General features: G+C 39.7%; 1 protein-coding gene across 2 annotated transcripts; it reads right to left on the bottom strand.

The window, feature by feature from the left end:
* Window positions 1-600: 600 nt before the first annotated feature.
* Window positions 601-18,366, bottom strand: gsk3ab (glycogen synthase kinase 3 alpha b). Of its 2 annotated transcripts, none has more exons than XM_088326769.1 (11): window positions 18,231-18,366; window positions 17,945-18,130; window positions 14,510-14,697; window positions 14,352-14,435; window positions 12,840-12,950; window positions 8,529-8,659; window positions 7,172-7,376; window positions 4,964-5,059; window positions 4,484-4,670; window positions 4,327-4,404; window positions 601-2,118 (listed from the first exon to the last, which is right to left on the bottom strand). In XM_088326769.1, exons 2-11 carry the CDS (start codon window positions 18,117-18,119, stop codon window positions 2,048-2,050), a joined length of 1,326 nt encoding a protein of 441 aa, XP_088182895.1. In that variant the 5' UTR covers window positions 18,120-18,130; window positions 18,231-18,366; the 3' UTR covers window positions 601-2,047. The 2 variants fall into 2 exon arrangements, with proteins under 2 accessions (XP_088182895.1, XP_088182897.1); XM_088326771.1 differs by having other exon boundaries at window positions 601-2,115.
* Between the last annotated feature and the right edge of the window lie 1,007 nt (window positions 18,367-19,373).

Raw genomic sequence — 19,373 nt, 5'->3', positions numbered from 1 at the left:
CATTAGTAACAACGTAGTGAACATTTTTCACAATGAGATTAGGCGTACCACTTTTCTTCAGACGCTCAAGCTTCGGCTCCATTCTCAACTACAACAACCTTGAGATGGGAATGATTACACACAGTCAGTTTAAGTGCTGAACAAATATAGATACATCCGTCAAGATACGTAGATTTGCTTGAACAGAGGTTTACCTTAAAGGTTGCAATCCTATTTTTTTAAGTTAGCTCATAAAGTTTATCGCTGATGTTAAAATGACGTTCCCTCTCCGTTTTCAATGTGACTCATGGACTCGAGGTGGTTTAACTGAGGCGGTCCACGCCCAGGACTGTTAGCAAGTCCAGTCTGGTTCTGCCTGTGCAAGAACATCAAAGCATTTCTTTAAATTTTCAGCAGTCAGTAAAAAACAAAAATTGAGCTGACATACTTTCCTGACGTTCCCTTTTTGTCCCAGTCAGCGTGAGATGATTAACACACCGCCACCAATCATCTCACCCAGTTCCCATGGCGATTGTAGGAACAAGCCTTGATTACCGCGGCAACGGGATCGGCACCTCAATTACCGTTGCAATTAAAATATACGGATACGCCGAGACACCAACCGTTTCATCAGTTTATTAATGAGTTGAATTATTTATGTTGCAACAAACAAAAAAAATAGTCTCTCTCCCACCATCGCTTCTGCATCTTACTCTCCGGACGACCATTTCGCTACTCTCCGCAAATGACAAGGGCTGTTCGAAGAGTTTTGCGGGAAGGTCCAGAATTACATTGAAAAAAAAGGGTACCATTAAAACAGCACGTCGTACAACGGTGGAGTAAATCAGGAAACAGTAGGACGCAGGAGAGTAAATGGTTGGTTTTTTTTTTACCCCCGTTTCGTAAGCACACTGTATTTGCTCCCCACACACGCAGGAAAAAGCCTTGTAACATTCTCTTCACATCAAAGATGAACACAAAACGTCTTTCACTAGACGGCTTGCTTTCAAAGTACAGTATCTTGGATGCAACAAAGTTTTTTCGCTGCACTACATCATCATTTTGGGAAATAATGTACAAAAAAAAACACACATACCCCTGCCCAAAACAAACACACAATACAATAAATAAAATAGGACACCATTTATAGGTGTGCCTGGGGAGTTCATGACAAGAGAAATGGAAGGAGAGAGATTAAGATGAGACTTTTTTTGGTTCTGTTTTTTTTTTGTCGTCACCCTTCAGAACCAGGAGGAAAAAAATTATATACAGACTGTGATAGATAAAACAAGTCTGGTCACTTGCCATCTAATGGAAGGAAAAAAAAACAATGTTTCAAGAACAATAGAACAACAAATGGAGGTTGGTATTTACAGATTAGCTGTGTCGTGGTGGAGGTCAGAGAACCTGGGATTGGATGAGAGACAGAAACAGGGGCTCACAGAGTAGCTATCGGTCAAAATGATGTCCGTCCTCCCTGAAACAATTTCAACCTTTTATGATCGAGACACCCACTTATAATATCTCTAAGGAGGCCACATTAACTCCACATTAAAATGAAGGCAGGATCATGGAGGACAAATAAAGTATGTTGCAGTGTGCTTCCTTTGCCATTGAACTTTTAAAAACAACCAGCAAGGTCTGTCTGCTTAAAAAAATACTAATAACGTAAGAAAACATGAACTTGCTTCTTTTACGGTACAGTGTGACACTCCCGAGGACCATAAAGGAACATGAAGCATTTCTCTGGAAGGGCATGATTGTCGTTCTCCAAACGCCACGTTAAAATGACCTACATAAAAGGAATTTTTTTTAAAAATGGGAACGGTGTTTAAAAGTCCATAAGACAGACGATGAATGTACAACCCCAAACATCCCACGGAACCTGGACTTATAAAGTCAGCTTTTACATATATGAAGCCTATCGGGGGAGAATATCAGCAATGGATGAAATAACTGTGTGTGTGTGCATTTAAGATGTGTACAGTCTTTCCAAACGTATTCAGAAAGAAGAGGAGAGTGGAAAGAGGAAAAAAGAAAAATAGCATGGCGGGGTTGGTTTATGAGCTCAGGTAATGTTGTTGATGGAGCCGGGCGCTGAAACCGGCTGGGCGGTACTGTCTGACGCACTGCCATCTGCTGGGGAACAAACACATTACACGTTTGACCATTTTTCCATGTAATATGGTTGTAATGCTAAACTTGACACATTTCATTGACGTACACAATTCAGGATTTTATATGAGAAAATATATGATATAAAGCTTTTTCTAAAGAGTCAACTGTGTAGAAGTAAATCAAAAGATAATTAAGAGCGATAAGAAGTAAAACCAATAAGGCTGTTGTGCATGAAAACAAAGTTTTATTCTGATTTGAAAAACGTGTCTAAATACATATAATCTAAATAAAAAAAAAAGTAAATGAAAAAATGTATTTATTTAAAATTGTTTATGTAAACATCAGTTGAGAAAAAAAAGAGGATTTAATGAACAAAGATCATTTTAAATTATTTTACACATACTTCAATTGAGAAAATACAAATGTAAGTAATCATAGCATTTCTCTTAACATTTAAATAATTGTAATAGTAATGAATACAAACCCAACATAGTCATTATTTCTCTCCAAAAAATTAATACTTGATGGCACAAGAAAAATAGATTTGCTTTTTGGAGGGTCTTGCAATGTTTTCAATAATTACAAATAATTATTTGGAATATTTTCATTGAATTTTTTTTCCCAAAGTGAATTCAACCGATAACAACCAAAAATACTTTTATTTATATTAGGTTTTAAAATAAATACCATTTGCTAAGTATTAAGTAAATACAGTGGAACCTCGCTAGTTTGCGGTTCCACTTTTGCAGGTTCAGAGCTTTGCGGGTCTAAAAAATATACCTTCTCAATAAAAGCATTTATTGACTTGACGTCATTGAGCGCGAGCTTATGTCAACTGAGGACACAGTGTGGACACTCTTATTGTGAAGGGGAGGGGGAGGCCCTGACACAATGCTTAGACATTGCCGCTTTGCTCACCCCCACTCCTTCAACTCCTCCCACCTCACCACCCTCTTATGTGGCGCTCAGTTTATCAAGGAGGGAACTCGGCGACGCGACGTAAGTATATTCTCTTGTCACATTTCATCTCAAGTTTGACTTTATTATACCAAAAGCGAGCGGTGGTTTGTACTACCTAAACACGGCTAATTGTGTGTGGTTTCGTGTATTTGTTGTAAAAGCCGTTCCATGCCGCAGTATGTTATTGTCCGAAGGTAGCGCTTTCACTTTTATTAAAATGAACACAGACCATTTTTTTAACTGTTGTTTCCCAAAACGCTTCACAAACACTCATCAAATATCACATTTTCACTGTTTTTATTTTCAATATGTAAATGGTAGTGTTAACAAGCGAAATAAGCTGCGATTGCTGCATGTGGTTGAAAGCGGTTAATACAATCAAACTGAATGGTTTGTAGTGGTTTCGCCGCAGTCCTATTCCGTGTACATACAACAAATTTTACAGTTTTTTTTGGTTATAACATGAATTTCACTCTATCTCTACCGTTATTCTATATGGTGTACTGTATTCAGGGGCGTATACTGTATAGTTTTTTTTAAGCATTTTTGAAGGGGCGCCGCTACTTCGCGTATTTTCAGTTTTCGCGGGTGGTCTTGGTCCCCATTAACCGCGAAAACCGAGGGATTACTGTATTTAGAACATATACTTTCTTGAAATAAATGTTTTTTTTTAAATAAATCTACCTATTATTCTTTCATGTGAAAAAAAATGCATCTCTAAAATGTGCATGATGTTTTAATATCTAAATCATTATGTCATGTTTTATCAATGAGTTATTTAGAGAGTAATTCTTAACTCTAAATCTGACAATAATACATTTGAAACTATTTTAGTGAAAAATAAAAATTGTGAAAAATACAATATTTGTGTATCATGTGCACTTGTGTATAACACGCACCGCCAACTGGTATATAATTTTGTTTCACTTTTTTTTTGTTTAGCATTTGGTGCTCTCACTGCAGCGACCTGGTTTTGATTCCTGTTGCATCCAACATTTTCCCACTGATAAATAATTGCACAAAATAAAAAGGAAAATCTTGTCTATAACATGCACTCGAATTGTGAATTATTTTTTTAGTTTGAAAAAAAAAAAAAAGAGTCGGTTATACACTAATAACAATTTTAATATCCACGAATATCCTAAGAATAATTCTGGAGCAGATTTTTTATTCCACATAACCCCGACAATACACTACAATGGAAAAGGAACTCATTAAAATAACGTTTGTAATATCATATTCATGGCATGCTCGTGTTATTCCACATACCATGTGAGGCAGGTGTCGTCTGTGCACGAGCGTGAGGAGGAATGAGCGTTGAATTCAACTGGGGCTGGATAGACAGTTCTGAAAAGACACAGCAGAGGGCAAACGTAAACCACCCGATTGGATTTCCACTCGCCGCCGTGCTTTTTTGGAGACCCACCGACGGGACTGAAGTTGAAGAGGAGCGGCAGTTCTCGCCCGCTGGGCAGGCGGGCATTGGGCTGGCGCAGCTCATCGAAGAAGGCGTGCGCGCAGGCTTCCAGCGGAGAAAGACGGGTGACGGGCGTATATTCCAATAGGCGGGAGCAGAGGGCGATGGCTTCCGGCGGCGTGCGGGGCTTGAACACCTAAATGGTGAGCATAAGTGGCACAATGACTATAATCAAATGTAGGCTAGGGGGGAGGTCAAATTAATTTCACGGGTACCGGACTAGTAAATTAAAAAAAGAAAAAGAGAGATAGGGGGGGGTGGGACAAAGAAAAAAAAGGGAAGAAAAAATAAATAAAAGAAAGAAAAATGAAAAAATAGAAAGAAAAAGAAAGAAAAAAAGAGAAGGAAAAAGAACAAGAGGGAGGAGAAAAATGGACATGCAGTGAAATAAAAGCCAACGCAGATTGTAAGTCAGTCGGCGCTGATTACCTTTGTCCACGGGTGAGCTTTTATCTGTGGGAATTTGAACTCTGTGTAGTTGGGGTTCATCTCTCGGATCTGCTCCCTCGTTGGGGTTCCAAGAACCTGATAAAAGTGAAAAGACAGGAGTTGTCTTTAGAGATGTTTTCAAACCATATACAACCCCTATATAACCTTAAGTTTTGTGGCACATTTCTACCGTTACGGTAAGAAGACCGTCTATATCAGGGGTCGGGAACCTTTTTGACTCAAAGAGCCATAAAAGCAAAAAATATTAATTTTATTTTGGGAAAGAGCCACACCATATATTATGAGACAAATTTACAAAATTGCTAAACCCGCGCCCCAGACAAAAGCTTAGTCTTCAGCACATTTATTTTTGATGATTTGATAAAAATTATGAAAAGAGAATAATGCCAGAGCCCCTGTCCCAAAATCAACAAACATACCACTTTAAACTTGTCTCTTTCTTGCAATTACTCAAGATCGGTTAAACTCCTTTTGTCCCTTTTTTTTTTCATACATTTTGGTTTCAAAACCAGATGCAAGCAGTTATTGTGTAAAAACGTCACAACATTCTGCAAATAGGGAGCCTGATGAGCTCACTTTTGGCGCAGATGGCGTAGGGCGAGAGATGGGAGGGAGTGCTTGCGCTTTTTGCATGGCTCCACCCATCCCTCCCACTCACCCAATCAAAAGACTAAGTTCTCTTCCGGTTTTTTGGCGTATTTACAGTGTGTTCTGTGGATTCATCATAAGGTATCTGAACACTGAACACAGATCATATAGTGAACTTTTATATAAAGGATTCTTTAGCGTTGTACAGCCAAAACGAGTTTTTTCCCCCCTTTTTTGTGTAACACCTTGACTGTAAATTGTAGTGAAAAACGTGCCCTATATATACTGCGAAGTAACGTCGGATACTTAGCTTTGGATTGGATTTGCGTGTACCTCAATAGGATGAACAACTCAAGTTTCGAACAAGATGGAGAAATTTTGCATGCAATCAAATTTGTCTATGAGCCATAGATATTCATAGAAAGAGCCATATATGGCTCGCGAGCCATAGGTTCCCGACCCCTGGTCTATATCATTAGTTTTTCACCCTGTCTCTATTAAACTATTTTTTTCATGTGAAATTCCAAAGATCATAACCAAACAATTTCGTTTTTGGGTTAAGACAAAGGTTTTAGCCAACAAAGATGTCAAAGATTGATGACCTTATTACGGCATATAAGACAGTTACCATTCGTTTCCCAAGGTTATAACAAAACAACTGCATCTTAGAGAGCGAATACACCCGTGCTTTAATCATTAACAGTATCTAATCACATTTGAACTGAAAGAGTCCTGTACCAGTGGACTCGTAGCAGAGGTAAGATCTTAAACCCGAGCCTGATCCCAATTTTGGGCTAGGTTGGGCCCGACATGACAATCACAACATTCGGGCCAGGCTTTTTTATTACTGGCTTTTTAAAAAATGATTCATCTTTCTTTCTCATGTTTTTTCTTTAACTCTCTCCCTCTAAAAAAAGACTGCATTGATATTTTCCTGTCAACTCTTAAAAGATCTGTCAAAGATAGAAAATCGGCCATTAATGTAACTTCTGCAGACACAGAAATATGAAACATGTAAATGACGATAGTCGCTTTTAACTTAAATTTCGTTACAAAAGACAGGCCTGAATTTGTTATCATAAATCACCTCTCTATCTCCTCCAAAGTCCTCACAAATAAAATATGAAACTTCAGGTTCGCTTCGGTCTTGTTCCTGTAAATTAACTTAATTGGTCGGGCTTTAAAACCCGCAGACCTGGGTCGGTTTGAGCTGGATATCTCATAGCTAGCATATATTATATATTTTATTAAATAAGTAAAATTCACACTAAAACATGAAATAAAATTAAAAAACAAAACATGTCAAAAATCTGCAATAAACAAACATTTTTTTGTTTAATTGATTTCCTTGGTTTGGTTTGATTTTTAAAAACATGTTAGGGTTTGTAATAATGAGCTCGTGTTTTTTTGAAAACCACCGACGCTAACTACAATATTATTGGAATTATATTTCTAGGGCTGAGATAACAAGGATTGATTAGGTATCAACAAAACATATTCATTCCCGAGAAAAGTCAGAGCAGGCCAAAGTTTTGTTTTTGTTTTGATGGCTTGGTTATATTTCTTTTGACTAAGAGTTCTACTCCTTGTTATACTCACCTTGATTATTTCTACTAACTGGTCCACACCGCTGTCTCCCGGGAAAATGGGCTGGCCCAGTAGCAGCTCGGCCAACACGCAGCCGGCCGACCAGATGTCGATGTTGGACGTGTAGTCGGTGGCGCCGAAGATGAGCTCGGGGGCCCGGTAGTACCGCGAGCAAATATACGACACGTTGGGCTCGCCTCGGACTAACTGCTTGGCGCTGCGGGGACGGCAGTGTACACAATATAATTAGGGGAGGACAATTAAATTTTCTTTTTCATTAGAACACTCAAAAGCTGATTTTTGAACACAAGGAATTATCCAAAACTATCTCGCACCAAGTCAAGTTATGTTTATTTGTGACGCCCTTAATCACAAGAAGTCTCAAATGGCTGCACAGACCACAGATGATTATTACACCATCCTATGATCTAAATCTTCTCCAAAGTATTATCATAGTCTCTCTCATTCAGGTAAAGTGCTCGGGCTTAGTTGTTGGCATTAACGTTCAAAAACTGTGATCAAAATTCATCAATGCAGTGCTACTTATGTCCACCGCAACTTGGAAAATATAAAAATAACTTCATTAAGGAGTCAGTATAACCGCCAAAAAATGAAAATACAGATCATGTTTGTATTTTTTTTGTTGAAAAATAAATTAAGGTTGACGCTTTTTATTTTATCACTCTTTTTTTTGCATAATTTTACTGATAATGTCATCACACTCTTTTCATTGCACTAATTTTCTGATAGCGGGCACAGCAGCTGAGTGGTAAGTGCGTCCGCGGCACAGTTCCGAGGTCAGGGGTTCAAATCCAGAAACCAGCCTCCCTGTGTGGAGTTTGCATATTCTCCCACATTCCAAAAATGGTTGATTGACCGGTCGAAATTGTCCCGAGGTGTTAATGAGCGAGTAAGTAGTATATCCCTAGGTGCCATACCACTGTTTGGCAACCGGATCAGGGTTTCCCCTGCCCACTGCCTGAAGATAGCTGGGATGGGCTCCAGCACCCCTGAGACCCTACTGAGGATAAGAAATGCAGATAATGGATGGATGGATAATTTTCTGATACACTTACAATGTAGGTTGGTCTACAAGCACTACCATCTAAATACTGCGTCTTTGTCTTAATATTCTAATTGATCTTACTTTTTCCTTTAAAGTTATATTACATGTTTTTTTCTGAGGTGCCAAAACTAATGTGGTTGTAAGCAATGTACACTAGGTTGCTATCAATCACAAAAGGCAATCCTGAAAAAGAAGATAAAAAAGTGAACGAGCAAGATATGAGACGCATGCAGTCAAGACAGCTGATGCGCACAACAGAAAATAAAATGTTAAAACCTAACAAGTGTAACGTGTGCTACTCACCTGCCAAAGTCACACAGCTTGAGAATGGCCGTCTCCGGGTCCACCAAAAGGTTTTGGGGCTTGATGTCTCTATGACACACACCCTGGGAATGAATATAAGCCAGACTCCGGAATAGCTGGTACATGTACACCTGGTGAGAAAGGCATCATGGTTAAAGGTGTCATTTTCTCGCCAAGTGATTTTTGTGAAATAATAACTGCGGTATTGATTGACGCATAACCTATAATAAGTTTGAGTCAACAAAAGTTGTGGCATCATATGAGTGGGCGGGTGGCGGTGAGGTCAATTATGAGTCATTCGCTCACAGTTTTGCAACGCCTTTTCGAATGAATCCACCCCAAAGACTGAAAAAACATGCATTAGTGTTTCTTCTATGTCACAAGATTCCCAATGATGGGTCACTATGATTTTCTGGGAAATTTGATTTCTAACTGGCATGAAAAATGATTACATGATCAGTGTCTACATGCTCAATTCTTCAAAAAATAATTTCTAGGATATATTTTATAGGTGTAAATCACACAGTGATTGAGCCTATTTTAACCCCAATTCTAATAATCACAACCCAGTATTAACATTGTAACAACTTGGTCATAACAAGATGTTACTTTAGAAATGCACAGTATCAAACAGGTAACCCAGCGCATTTTAATTCACTTTGTGAGGTTTGATGGTTTCACATAATCCATGAAATAATAGAGCCAGAGCCTGTATCCCATCTTATCTCATCTCATCAGATGCACCGCTTATCCTCATTAGGGTCGCGGGGGTGCTGGAGCCCATCCCAGCAATCATCGGGCAGCGGACACCCTGAACCGGTTGCCAGCCAATCGCAGGGCACACGGGGACTGATAACTCACTCGCTCGGTCACACCTAGGGACAATTCGGACCGGCCAATTTACCGGAAATGCATGTCTTTGGAATGTGGGGGGAAACCAGAGTGCCCGGAGGAAACCCACGCAAGCACGGGGAGAACATACAAACTCCGCACAGTAAGGCCGGGAGCTGGATTTGAACCCACACAGGAGGTTCCCACGACCTCAGAACTGTGCCGCACACGCGCTAACCACAGCGCCGCCCTGCCGTCCTGTGTCCCATATCAATATAAATATACCACTTACTTTGACTCCCTTGCGCAGTTACTTAAAAGTGTTGAGGCTCATTTTGTCTGTCACTTTTGTCCTAAATAATAGTTTCAAAACAAGATGCAAGCAAAGTTCTTTTATAAAAATGTCATAAAATACTGCAAACAAGGATACCAATGTATTTGACTTCAGTGCAGAGGGTTAAAGTTTTTTCTGTGAGTTTTCATCGTAAAGTGCCTCAACAGTAAACCTAAATTGTTTAATGAACTTCGATAAAGAATTTTTTTGCGATTTACAGCCAAATTGGGGGCTGCTGGTGTGACACCTTGACTGCAAACTGTAGTTAAAATTGTGTCCGATATATACTGGACCAAACCATCTGAATATCAATATTGACTCGGATTTGCATGTTTGACAGTCTGCTCAGCATGAATCGTCATATTAAAAACTGCCTTTTTATGCACTCATGAAAAAAAGCAATATAGGGTTCCCGACATTAATCAGGAATATAAGTAGCTCTCAGCTTCAAAAAGGTTGGTGATCCTTGTGGTATATATAGTGTTGATGATTAATTAAAAAAATAGATAAATAAAAACAACTGCATTTCAAAGTGAACATACGGCTTGTGTCATCCAATGACAAATCACTACATTATCGTCACTATTATTACGATGCCTCACTATGTTATTGGACAAGATGACTAAAAACGAGTTCTGTATCTGAAACAGGGGAAAGTTAGTGACGAGCTGAAGACATGCTGTGACACAAACTAAGCACTTGAGGCGAAAAAATGAGTAAGACGAGCGTGTCTTAACGCCTTGGGGGAACCTCAGGCCTATGAAGAAAAGAACTGGGCCATGAGACAGTCTGATTGTTCTCTCTGCTGCGACACACAATAAATGAACAAAATCACCCTTGAAAAAGCAACAACCTTGCAAGCAAGTCCCGAGTGGCTTTCCACCCTGCTTCTGTAATCCCCAAAGTGTCAAACGGGAAAACATCCGCTGTATCATTTCCCTTAAGCAAACAATCTACTAGTCCAGATTGAGACTTGTGACCTTCCACTAGATTTGTTTTTTTGGGTGTGAATTACAGTAAACCCTCGGGATATGGCGACCCTGCATTGCGTCCTTTTCACTTTGCAGTGTGGAATGAGATGGTTTATTGCATTTTCCCCACGATATGACATCAACAAAAAATAATTATGCATGCTCAAAACCTTATCAAAGTCAAACCTTGCATATGGATTGTTACTTCTCTCAGATGCCTGTCTGCTATTGGTCGACGTCAAATAAAATCCAGTTCTTCTTTTGGTTTAACAAAAATAAAATAACGGCATGCCATTGTCTGAACTCCCTCACACACTATTTCTATTTTTGTTTAGTTCAGAAACTTGTAAAAACTTGTAAGCAAGTCACGATAAATTCTGTTTTTTTCTACTCAGTATATTCGCTTTACCAGCTCGGTGGCCTTGGGAGTAGGGCGCCCGCCCCAGAACTGGGAGGTTGCTGGTTCAAGCCTCGGCCAAGTACCTAAGACTTACAACATTGGTACTCATTGCCTCCCTGTTTGGCGTTCGGCATTAGGGGTTAGAATTGGGGGGTTTGGTCACCTAATGACTCCGAACACATCAGTGGGGTTGAGCGAGCGGGCTGGGAATCCCCTCCGCTCCAGGTATCAAAAGCCACAGTTCACAGACGTGTCCGGGAAATGGGCTACAATAGCCGTATTCCCATGGTCAAGCCACTTCTGAACTCAAGACAACGGAAGAAGCGTCTGACTTGGGCTATGGAGAAGAAGCACTGGACAGTTGCAGAGTGGTCCAAAGTCCTCTTTTCAGACGAAAGCAAGTTTTGCATTTCATTTGGAAGTCAAGGCGCCAGAGTCTGGAGAAAGGCTGGAGAGGAGCAAAATCCAAGTTGCTTGAAATCCAGTGTGAAGTTCCCACAGTCAGCAATGGTTTGGGGAGCCATGTCAGCTGCTGGTGTTGGTCCACTGTGTTTCATCAAGTCCAGAGTAAATGCAACTGTGTACCAAGAGATTTTAGAGCACTACATGCTTCCATCTGCTGAAAAGCTCTATGGAGATGAGGATTTCATTTTCCAGCATGATCTGGCACCTGCCCACAGTGCCAAAACCACCAGTAACTGGTGCACTGACCATGGCATCACTGTCCTTGATTGGCCTGCTAATTCCCCTGACCTGAACCCCATCGAGAATTTGTGGGGTATAGTTAAGAAGAAGATGAAAGACACCAGACCTACAAATGCAAATGAGCTGAAGGCCGCTATCGAAGCATCCTGGGCATCAATAACACCTCAGCAATGCCACAGGCTGATTGCCTCCATGCCACGCCGGATTGATGCAGTAATCCGTGCAAAAGGATTCCCAACCAAGTACTGAGTGCATCAATGGACATTTTCAAATGTTTGATTTAGTTTTGCTGTTATAAAATTATTTTTTTTACTTGGTCTGAGGAAGTATTCTAATATTTTGAGATAGGATTTTTGAGTTTTTTTTCAGCTGTAAGCCAAAATCAGCAATATTCAAATAATAAAAGGCTTGAAATAGTTCAGTTGATGTGTAATGAATCCAGAATGTATGACATTTTTGTTTTTTTAATTGCATTACAGAAAATAAAGAACTTTATCACAATATTCTAATTTTCTGAGACAGTCCAGTATATATATATATATATATATATATATATATATATATATATATTTGCTATGGATCCCAAAGGTTTTAGTGATGCTAAAGGGAGAAGCAAGATGATAATCAAACTTTGTTTCCGTGGTTATCAGGAAATGCAAAGAAAGCACAAGAATCAGTACGCTTGCTAAGATGCCGTAACCAGGACTGGAATTGAAAATAAAGAGCAATTAAAGCAAGGGTATTAAAAGTGGAAGTTTTTAATTCAGTTTTATTTTTAATCCACTGTCTCCTCATTCCTGTGCATTCACCCCTAGCCTCCACTAAAGCTGTATATTTTTAGAAATAAGGAGTACTAATACTTACTATGTACTATTTATTATGATAATGTTTTTACCGGAGCCACATGAATTTGGGACTGCATTAGCTAAACATTACCAAAGGTTTCTATCCCCCTGCCATACGACATTTTGTTTTTCTTTCTGTTTTCTTGCATTGCTCAACTCAAACTATTCATGTCGTATCCCAGACTTTTTTGCCAAAAAGGGAGACAGTGAAAATGTGATATTTACCTTAACATAAATGATGGGGATGGTGGTCTTAGCCTTATTGAAGTGCCGAGCCACCCTGTACACCGTCTCGGGGACAAAATCCAGCACCAAATTCAGGTAGACTTCATCTTTCTGCAAAGAAAAACAAGATCGTTTATACAATGCACATAGATGAGATTTCTGTGAAGCTTTTCACCATTTGTGTTTCAAATTTACATTATCAATCACACCTAAATTGATTTCCATTTTCTGCCGTTGTGTGGGGAGGGAAAAAAAGAGTGGCCTTGTAACACTACAATATATGTTGGGAGCCCCAAGTGCTATACAAAGCCTCACATTCACTCATGATTTTTCTAAACTTAATCTATTGAGCTTTTAAGCACAGCGGCAGGAAACAACCGGTGAACGGCCTCCTGACTGTTTTGACTCCAGGCTGAAACATAAAAATAGTTTGAAGTGGCTTATTTATCGCACATTTGTGTTCAATACACACACACAAATTGCACTGGTGAGGATTTTTGCATGCTCAAGAAAAACAAAGTCGTTTCATTCCATGCTATGCACACATTTATAAGTGCCCTGTTTAGGTGGAGCATGCTCCCGTCTTCTTGATCGCAACCTGTAGAGGGCGATGACACTTCATAGGACAATGCCATACAAACTAATGTCAGTTGCCCATAATCACGAGGGAAGAAATGCAATGGGAAAGTCAAGCCACTAAAGAGCAGTGGCTGCATCATTTTTATGCAGACTCGTTGTGGAACATTGCAACAATTTCAAGCATTTACAAGCACTTCACTCAAAATGCAAGCACTTTTCAATCCTAGAAAATATAACAGTAATGTTCAAGCATTTTCAAAGATGTTAAGCACCCAAACGAACCCTATATCACCACTACACGTACAGCTGTATAATTTTTCAACACCAAGCAAAAAACTGAAGTTATTAGAGTAGATTTGGCAGCAATTAACTGTGTGTTGAAGTGACAGTATGTAAAAATTTACCAATAGAGGTCATTGTAGTGTAGAATGGATCTTAAGCATGTCTATTTAAAGAAGACACACTACAACAGCCCGAAGGACACTACTTGACAAAATTCCGAAACCTTCTTCTTTATGTTCTTGCGTGAGGAAGGATGAATTTTAACTAGACACACGGACCTGCTTTTATTCCACACCAGCGACAACAAAAGACTGAGCCAACTGGATACACACGGGGCCACTGAAAAAAAAACACTGATTGGTGTTGTTTAGAGCCGATTGGTGTTGTTTAGAGAGTGTTAAAAGCACCACTGGGAACAGCTACATTTGCAAAATAGTAAATCGGGCTTCAGTAGTGGTAAGATGGCAGTTTAACATTTGTGTAGTATAATTACACTTTTATGAACCAAAAATCAGGTTTATGAGATAGTAAAAGTGTTTTTGATTATTATTTGAATCGTGATTTATTCAAATACATTTCATATTTTTACACCACTCCCGGTACACAATGTGGCTTTTAAAGAGAAAAGTTGAAAGACCGTCAAATACATACCTTTTCACCGCTTGAGTAGAAGAAGTAACGTAGCCTGACAATGTTGCAGTGGTCCAACTTGCGCATGATTTGCAGCTCTCTATTCTAAAAAGCAAAAAAGTGGAATTTAAAAAGAAGAAGCCTCATCCATGTGAATGTTCACATAAAAAAAAGCTCACCTTAAAGCGTTTATCCTGGAGGACTTTCTTGATTGCAACCATTTCCTGGCTGTCGATGAGCCGCGCCTGGTAGACCACGCCGAAAGAGCCATTTCCGATGACTTTAATGTCTGTGTAAGACACTTCTTGTGGGCGGTCTGGGCCTTGGCCCGGTGTGGCTACTACCGTGGTCAATTTGCCACTGTCACCTGAAAAATAGACAAATATAAAATAATCAATAATAATCAATCATTTTTTCCTTGAATCAATAACAGATCTGTTGAGGCTGATTCAGATGTTTGGCCAAAAATAATCCAAATAACTGAAAATGAAAAATTTAATTAACATTTTAATTAGTATATAAACTGGGGATGCACCTAATTGTCTGCACCAAAAAGTTCAGAAAGAGCTATAAGCAAGCAATATCAACCTTAATCCCAAGCTTTTATGTTACGGTTTGGCACAAAGGGCAGCAAGTTTGATAAGAATTCATAAAATACTAACTTATAATCATATTACAAGTCATACCTAATAAAGGTTTTACATTATTATACTTTAAGTTATTTTCTTTGTTGCTTTTTCTGTATTTGGGCCATGCGGTACACATTTTTGCATTCAGTCCCAAACTTCTATTTTGCTGCATCCCTGAAACATTGATCTTAGCAGGCTACGTGTGGTCCAGCAGTTGACTGCATAATCCAGGATCAGATTATAAGCAAGTGGCTATCTCACTGAAAGTACAACGTGTGCATCTTGGAACTGGTCAAACAGAGTCACCAGCGGGCTGATGTTTGACAGGGGGAAAATGTGACACTTTAGATCAAATACTAACTGGGGGAGAATTTAATAGAAAGGTTGTAGAGGCACGAGAGAGCGATTTGATAAATCAACAGCACAAGCAGTGACATTGGGGAAAGGAGACTGAGCGAGACGGCGGCCCATCCCTAAAGCGCTGTTGTCATTGCAGGCGCTGTGATTAAAACGCTGTGGACAGTTGCACATCCACAAGTGCTACTCCATTTTCTCAGGGCTTGTTCACTTCGCACATCTCGGCAGAACTTAAAAACTGAGTATTAATTTGCATTGCTACAGTATACCGTAGTCGGTCCTACTATTATCACATATTTGGGGTTTTTAACAGTTAACAAATTTAGAAGTTTGAGTTGAAGGATTTCGGTGTAGCCAAGTGGGCAAAACTTTTGCCAAGGGCACTAAGTTTACTGAAAGAATAATTACAATCACGATATTAGCATATTGTTGTCATTCCAACCAAACTGTTGTAAGCCAGTATTCCCTCGAAACTCACAGCTTATTTCGATCCATTACCGCTCGTATTTAGGGTATTTTGCAATTTACGAACCATACAAAATTTGGGTTGTTGGTTGGGGGGAAAGGAGCAGAATTTATTCCATATTGTACACTGGACGTTTTATACAGCAATTTGAGTGTCAATTAATTGCCTAACAGTCAGGTTAATTGGCTGGTCCAAATTGTCCCTAGGTATGAATGGAGTTGTCTGTTCTCTGTGTGCCCTGCGATTGGCTGGCAACCAGTTCAGGGTGTCCCCTGCCCACTGCCAGAAGATAGCTGGGATGGGCTCCAGCACCCCCGCGACCCTACTGAGGATGGATAGTGGATGGATGGATAATTGCCTAATATGTACAACTGCAAACAAAACACAAAGGTTTGAGGAGAGATTTAATTATACAGTACACGCCCAGGATACACACATGTCGCCTTTGTAGTGTGAAATTAGATGTTTTTTCGTCCCTCTTTATAGCATTTTCCACATGATAGGAAATCAACAACAATTATTTTGCAAAAAAAACTTGAGATTTCCAACTTTTATGTGTTCGTGCATATGTCGAGTTACATCTCTAAGATCCCTGTTGGCTATTGGTCAACGTCATTTGGGGCGGCAGTGGCTCCTCCTGAGAGAGCTCGTCTTGGGATCAAGAAATCGCAGGTTCAATTCCCGGCTCCTCCGTGTTACATGTCGAAGTGTCCTTGGGTAAGACACTGAACCCCTAATACCCCCAATAAGCAGGTTAGCCCCTTACATGGCTGCACGGCCGCTACTGGGAAATGTGAAGCACACTGTAAAGCGCTTTAGGAAGTCTTGACTGAAAAAGCGATATATAAATGCAGATCATTTCATTTCATCATTTAAAATCTGCTATATATATTGAAAATGCAGACATGCTGTAGGATGAACTACCTCCCACAATGCTATTTTCTTTTTAGTGCAGAATCTTGTGTGCTTCATACAATCTTTACGAGACTCTGATATGATACTTTATTTTTTGTACATAATTATTTCACTACAGGTACAAGACTTGCAGTGATGCCAAACAAAGAAGCAAAAAACATGACATCCATCAAGAAGACGCATTTATTGACAACCTTAAATAACCCATTGACAATTGTGAGCATTATTAAAAATAAGGAGGCGATAAATGCAACAAAGTCTTCCTTATAAGTGAAAGTTCGAAAATCAGTTTGAATTTTAAGCCACTGTCTTCTCCCGCCTGCATCCACCTACTAACTCCACTGTACCATCTCAAGTCAGATCACACATAAAGTATATAATATTTCATTTTTCCTTTACTTGCATAACTTAGTCAAACACATTAGCTAAAGACCATGTTTCTCTTGTCATTGTACAGCAATCTTACGTTGTGATTTCCACCTTAGAACCAATAAATGATTTACCCCTTCGTCTACTGTATAACCAATGCACATGTATTTGGACTTATTTCTCTATCACAAATGAGAAAATCTCTGGACACCCAAGAAAAGGCTATTACTCTGGTGGCTTCAAACAATTTTGAGCGCAACTGAACTCCGACTAAAATTGTCGGTAATATAAACATAAGTAGAAGACAAATATACGTTTTAATATTTTTGGACATTAAAGGGATTCAAAGACATTTAAAAATAGATTATAATAGACTATTTCAGATAGGTCATACAATCCCTAGATTAGTCATCCAACATTTTAAATAGGCACTTAGCACTTAAAATTACCACTCAATATTGCCAACAATCAACTGTCACAAGAATACTCCAAACATTACACATTATTTACAGAGTTTGGGATTCGCGACAATATGAGAACATCAATTAGCACGGGGGCTAATGCTAACACTTCGCCTGGTTGAGAGAAAACGACGAAAACTGCCAATAATGACATGACAATATTGTTTAATCATAGATGATAAAACTCTGGGTGTATATTTGAGTTCAAAATGTTCAAATTGAGAGGTTTAAAAAATGTAGAAAAACACGGTTAATGCTAACAGGTTAGCTATGCTATTTAGCATGCTAACTGAGATTAGCACAGCCGTTGAGAGCGACCTGATTTCATAAAAATCTCGTCAACGCCATCAGTTATAACCATGACAATGGCATCTTTTTCTCATCATTTATAGTCACGTACAAAAATAACTCTCTTACGGGGTAGTTTGAGGTTCCCGAAACTCGTCGAGCTGCCTCCGCTGCTTTGCGAAGCCGCAGACTTTCCTGACGAGCTTCCGCCGCCGACTGCCGCTCCAACGCCTGCTGCGGCGGCTCCGGGAGCTCCGGGAGGCTCGGCAAATGAGCTGGTCCTGGGCCGCCCGCTGCCGCTCATATTTGTGGGAACTACAGCCGAGGTTAAGTGCAAATGTTACTGACAGCCATCCGAGTCGATCGGGAGAGGAGAAAAAAAATCTGAAATGGGGGGAGGAATAACTACACTTACGGTGAGCTTTCAGCCCAGTCTCCCCCTTTCTTTCTCGGTCCTAGAACGATGATGGTAGCCTGGCTGGTAGGCAAATTGGGGAGTTGACACTACGTGACGTCATACTTGCAAGGGCTACTGGGAAAGTGAGTTTTCCCAAAATGTTTTTCATTTGTTGCCTATGACAAAGTCAAGGCCCTGTGACCGGATGTGGGCCGCAAGAAGGTTTTTATGGTCCCTGAGATTATTTTGATTTATTGTTTTATCATACACCGCGAATCATATTTTTTTTCTTACTGTACATTACTTCTCTTTGAAGAACATATTGTTTTTTCCCCCTGATAGATTGTGGCTCTTTATTTTACTATATTTCGATCAATTTATATTCTAACAAAAATTGTTGAATGATACAAAAGTAAATTGGCACTAATGGAACCCCGTAGAAAATAAAATGCAAATGTCCCAAAGAAATCAACCAATACAGATAAGGCTTTTTAGCGAGGATTATTAATCTATGTACTACAAGTACCATAGAGCTTTGTAGCAAAAAATATCTTGGATGTGGGAAATAGCACGTGGGCTCAAGCAAATGGACTACTCGAATGTGTATTCATGCTCTCGGAAAATAAAAGGACAAACCCCGGAGTTGGCAACCCTAAATATTTAAAGAGCCATATCAGACTTGAAAAAAAAACTACGTTTGGTTCAGGGTTCAAGTCCAGCTACCGCAGCCTTCTTGTGTGGAGTTTGCATGTTCTCTCCGTGTTTGCGTCTGTTCCCTCCCACATTCCAAAAACATGCATTCCAGGTTAATTGGCTGGTTCAAATTGTCCATAGGTGTTAATGAGCGAGCAAATTGTCTGTCCCTGTGTGCCCTGCGATTGGCTGGCAACCAGTTCAGGGTGTCCCCTGCCCGAAGATAGCTGGGATGGGCTCCAGCACCCCCGGGACCCTACTGAGGATAAGCGGTGCAGATAATGGATGGATATATATATATATATATATATATATATATATATATAAATGGGCAGCAAGGCAGCGCCGTTGTTAGCGTGTACCTGGCACAGTTCTGAGGTCATGGGTTAAAATCCAGCTACCAGCCTTCCTATGGCTTTCCTCGGGGCATTTCGGTTCCCTCCCACATTCCAAAAACATGCATGTCAG

The sequence above is a fragment of the Urocampus carinirostris genome, chromosome 2, assembly GCF_059441175.1.
Source record: "Urocampus carinirostris isolate Australia breed hairy pipefish chromosome 2, RoL_Ucar_1.0, whole genome shotgun sequence".
NCBI classification, from domain to species: Eukaryota; Metazoa; Chordata; class Actinopteri; order Syngnathiformes; family Syngnathidae; genus Urocampus; species Urocampus carinirostris.
The sequence above is the reverse complement of the archived record's forward strand: the minus strand, read 5'-3'. Positions and strand labels throughout refer to the sequence as shown.